We start from the raw sequence: 4939 nt of genomic DNA, 5'->3' as shown, positions 1-4939 counted from the left end.
TTTATCTATTTGTGACTCATATGTCATTATGTGAACGAACACGGTTGAATGTGGTGTACTAGTGTGACAGTATTCAAACATCTAGTGTATGAAAATTGATCGGTTATGTCCGGTTTGAATTATCGGTTCCCGACCGATACCGACGTGTTTCCGTTCGGATTAATTCGTTTTCGACATCCCGACATTCCCGAGTTCGTACCCGTTTTCGACTTTCCCGTTTTCGATTCCGTTTTCGAGATAAAATATGAAAGTGAAAACGGTTAGAGGATTTTCCCGACCGTTCCGTCCGTTTTCAACCCTAATCTCGGCGACACCCCCGTGGGATCCCGTCCCCGCAACCTTTTAGAACACTCAGGCACCATCCTCCCCTATTGCAGCGAGGATAACAGCACCACCCTTATCCTAAGCTCCGCCCCCGTCTACGAGCCCTCCCACCTCGCGCTCGCGCTCGCGCGTTTCCCTCCGCCTCGGTTTGCGGGTTGCTCTTGGAGGTTTCCGGCAGTAGCCATGGCGTCGGTGCACCTGTTTGGCTCTCGTGGGGTGGTGGCGGTGAGGCCGGCGCTGGACGGGCTCCGCGTGACGCCGTCTCTTGCCGTGTCGAGGGGGCGCAGGGCCCAGGGGCTCGTGGTGAGGGCCGCCACAGTCGTATCGCCCAAGGTAACAGACTGCTAGAATGCTATCAGTTCGTGCTGTGCTGCCTATCGTGTTGGCCTGCTCGGGTCTTGTGGTTGCAGGGTGGATTTGGTGGTCTGTGTTTGGTTCGGTGGAGCTCGCTGGTCTGATAAGTCTCACAATTTTATTAAACGGGACGAGTGATATGCTATAACTATTCGTCAATTCGTGCTTTAGGAGATTATTAAGAGGACCGCATTTGCTTGGGGAGCAAAATTCTACTAGTTAGCCGTAATTCACGAATGGTGCGTAAGTTGTCAGATAACCTTCTGATTGAAGCCACAAAGTCACAACTAAACTTGTCTTAGAGCACAAATTACAGTACTTAATTGATGAGCAATCCTCTGAAAATAGGAGGAGCAATGGGTTCTCTCCAATTGTTTAGAGAATTGAGCCTGCTGTATATTATCAATGTAACTTGAACTTCCACATTTACAATCCCAATATGAGATTTGATAGCATTACAGTTCATGGTATGGAGAGTTTGACCAGTGTTTCGATATGATTAGTGTTTGATATCAGCCATTTCCGTGTAGAAGATTCAAGAATTCACACAATGTTTGGATTAGGGGATAAGGGAGTGGGATAGGGATAGGGGGTAAGAAGTGGGCTAATCTAGCCCTCCACCGTGTATGAATAATTGTTAGAATTACTCCGCTCCATATCCTAATTCCAATACCATTCTGTCATTCCTTTATCCATACGACGTCCCTCATGGGTTAATTCAAGTGACGCCCAATCCCGTTGGTTTTCCAAATGCTCCTGAACCATCTACCCAGTACAGGTGGTGACAGCTGGTCAGCCTGCGGATGTAAACCTTAGGCAGCTACTCAAAATGCTGCTATTGTGCTTTATGGTACTTCAACTTTATTATGGATGAGTGGCGAGACACGTTTGTTTTAGGGAAGAATGTGCAAAACCTGCTGTCTAGCATCTACATGATATTGCATTTCTGCGGGTGGCAAACCTCTATTGCTTAGTGACTGTTATCCCAATTGAACCCCCAAACTGCACACACCTCAATTTGTGACATATTTAAGTTCTTCTAATATATTGTGCGATTCTTAAGCAGTTGTGTTCGTATGCCTGTGTGAAATTTGCAGTATACATCCATAAAACCATTGGGAGACAGAGTACTTGTGAAGATCAAGACCTCTGAGGCTAAAACTGATGGAGGGATATTACTTCCGGTATCAGTTCAGTCAAAACCACAAGGAGGGGAAGTTGTTGCCGTTGGAGAGGGGAGAAATTTCGGAAGTAACAGCATCGAGATCAGTGTTCCGGTATGTACCTTTACACAACTAAGTTTACTTGGTGTAGTTAGACATGTCTATAATTCTATACCTGTGCATGTGAACATTTAGAAATAGCAAAATGAAAGATAACCAATGATCTAAAAGTGCTGTTACTGGACTGCCATCCATAGTAAAAGGAAATTAGTTGTACATCTTGTATGCCAAGAGATTTTGTACTGCATTCAATCTTCTTCAAGGATAGAAATCTTTTTTGTTTGTTCTTGAAGACAATTTTCCCCATGGCCTGACCCGCCAGTGGTATGTTTGATGTTCTGTTCTATATGAACTAATTGAGAAATTTGACAGTGATAATTATAATCTGATACAGGTTGGTGCACAAGTTGTCTACGCGAAATATGCTGGTACAGAGTTAGAATTCAATGAGTCTGACCATCTCATTTTGAAAGAAGAAGAAATCATTGGCATCCTCGACAGTGATGATGTGAACGACCTGAAGCCACTGAATGATCGTATTCTCATTAAGGTATGTTTACCAAGAATAATAAGGTCTTGTTTGGCAGAGTTCCAACTCCAAGAATTTGTGGAGCTGGAGTTGTGGATACACCAAGGGTGTTTGTGTGAGCCATTTTATTTGCATTTTAGTCTAAAAATAGAGACTTAAATCACTTTATCTTAGCCCATAAACGCAAGATCTGATATGGAGCTGGGAGCTGGAGCTCTACCAAACAGGATCTAATATTGTGACACTATACTGACTCATTGGTTACTGTACTCCCATGTTGCACAGGCTATTTTTGAAAATCTTGTCTCACACCAACAGTTAGTTTGGCAGCTGCACATAGACGTTGCATATGCATATGTGGAAGGCTACACCCCTAATAAATAATGTTCACGACTTATATCAAGTTTAGAAAATTGTCTTTGCACCTTTTTCAGCAGAATAAAGCATAGAAGACAAAAATATGCCATTAAAACAGAGCAAGAAAATTACACCTTAGACCAAAAGTTCTATGATGTCTTTTGCAGATGTGCTGTTTATTCATGTTCTTTCTTCATTTGCTTTGTCAAGTCTGAACAATAGAAGCAAAGCTTACTTCAGAAACTCTTTCGTTTTGTGCTTTCCAAACTCTCCAGAGCACTCTTCCTTTCAGCCTGTGTCGATCCACCACCGTCCATTCTGAGCCAATCTTCTTGGCAATTGTCTTTACATTTGCACCAGGTCCAGTCTAAGATTATCCATCTCATATGCATGCATAGTTGTTCTGTGATAGTTTCTCCTTTGATGATTCAGATTAGACAATGCATGATTGCATTGTGTTCCATCGTGTATTATCCTTCAAAGGTTCAAATTGGATAAGCAGGAGGAAATCTACATTTTAATGCAGGCTAAGCAGGAGCTATGCTCTTTCCTGTTTGAGTGTTAATTATGACATGCACATCTTCACTACCATTTTACTTACTGATTTTTTTATTTCCTTTTGTACCAGGTTGCTGAGGCTGAAGAACAAACTGATGGTGGTTTGCTACTGACGCAGGCAACTAAAGAGAAACCTTCTGTTGGAACAGTGAGTATATTTAGTTTAGTATATTATGCAGCATTTGCAGTAACTTATTTGATTATCTGTTGATCATGTCTGCTTATATTTCCAAGTTATAAACATATTAGCTGTACAACAGTTGTATCCTTTCACATAATTCTTTTTTTGTTGGGCCTTTTTAAATTTTAGTGGCTAGCATCAGTTGTGCCTTTACTATGTTCTAGTAGTAACTATCGAGGGTGAAGTTTACTTAACTTTTTAAGTTTCAATAGTTTAATTATTCCTAGAAGCTGAAAGGGAAGCAGGCAACAGAATTGTGTTGAAGAAATGCTGCATTGGTAATCTTATCGTCATAATGAGTTCGGGGTCATTCATTTTGTTTCTGGCGCGCATGTAACAAAAAAACTAACCCGGTCGTAGATACAGCTTTGTAATCGGACGGCTCTTTATCTTAATACAATGACACACAGTTCTCCCGCACGTTCGAGAAAAAAATAATGAGTGCGGTTTTTTATCAGTAATTAAGACTTTAATTTTAAATCCTGCCTTTGTGGTTTGCCACAAAGGTTAGAAGATGCAACTACTAAATACCATCTTAGGTACAGCACCGGTAGTCAGCTTTCGGGAGAAAAACGAAGCATCAAAGTTCAAAGTGCAGCCTTCAGTGTGGAAGATGCAGCTGCCGAAGAGTAACAAAAGATTGATCACCTCACTAAACATGAAAAAGATCAACCACACAACATTACATTTCATCCTTCTTCATTTGCTCGAAAAACATATTTCATCCTTCTTCACTACATGCACTGTAGTACATTTCCCATTGGTACTACTACATGTGTATCAGCAACCCCACGGATTTGTTCAGACCTGACATTCGTATAGCATCGATCTGATTTCTTGTGTCTCTAATACGTCGTGAAACAGGTGATAGCCGTTGGCCCAGGACCCTTGGGCGAGGATGGCAGTAGGAAGGCCTTGTCGATCACTCCCGGAAGCAACGTGATGTACACCAAGTATGCAGGAAACGAGTTCAAGGGTGAGGACGGCGAGTATATCGTGCTCAGGGCATCCGACGTGATGGCTGTTCTTCCCTAATCACGAGCATATACTACCCTTGTGAAATAGGAAATTTTGATGTTTAGTCCAAAACCAATCTTCCGTTGCTCTTGTCTGGAATCGGTGAATTGTCGAGTTCTTCTACCGTACTTTGGCGCAAATGCTCTACAAAATAAGACGAGTTTCTTGGATTCGATTCGGGATTATGATGTGCTGTTTGACTGGTAGGTGAGCTTGACCAGTTGGTAGGGTTCGGTTTTGCTGTTTAGTCGTTCTTCCTGTTCCAGGGGGTCAGCGTTTTCCACCAGGATTAGTCAAGGACGAAACATTTTTATTTTCAACTAGCTAAGTGGTGCCAGTGTGTAGATGTGGTAATATTAAGCATATCTTCGAGATATGAAGATATGAATGTGCTAT

At 42.1% G+C, this 4939-nt stretch overlaps 1 protein-coding gene across 1 annotated transcript; it reads left to right on the top strand.

Annotated features, from left to right (window-relative positions):
* Positions 1–313: 313 nt before the first annotated feature.
* LOC133897186 (20 kDa chaperonin, chloroplastic-like) lies at positions 314–4716 on the top strand. The gene is made up of 5 exons (XM_062337811.1): positions 314–657; positions 1776–1955; positions 2296–2451; positions 3416–3493; positions 4391–4716. Exons 1-5 carry the CDS (start codon positions 508–510, stop codon positions 4559–4561), a joined length of 735 nt encoding a protein of 244 aa, XP_062193795.1. The 5' UTR covers positions 314–507; the 3' UTR covers positions 4562–4716.
* The last annotated feature ends 223 nt before the right edge of the window (positions 4717–4939 follow it).

Source organism: Phragmites australis, chromosome 17 (assembly GCF_958298935.1).
Source record: "Phragmites australis chromosome 17, lpPhrAust1.1, whole genome shotgun sequence".
Taxonomy (NCBI): domain Eukaryota; kingdom Viridiplantae; phylum Streptophyta; class Magnoliopsida; order Poales; family Poaceae; genus Phragmites; species Phragmites australis.
This window is presented reverse-complemented; position numbering and strand designations above follow the sequence as displayed.

What these genes read in the sequence shown, in the direction of transcription:
- LOC133897186 (XM_062337811.1), top strand. Translation starts at nt 508, where the DNA reads ATGGCGTCGGTGCACCTGTTTGGCTCTCGTGGGGTGGTGGCGGTGAGG. An exon ending in GCATCGAGATCAGTGTTCCG is followed by an intron (nt 1,956 to 2,295) that starts GTATGTACCTTT and finishes AATCTGATACAG; the next exon opens with GTTGGTGCACAAGTTGTCTA. An exon ending in AGAAACCTTCTGTTGGAACA is followed by an intron (nt 3,494 to 4,390) that starts GTGAGTATATTT and finishes GTCGTGAAACAG; the next exon opens with GTGATAGCCGTTGGCCCAGG.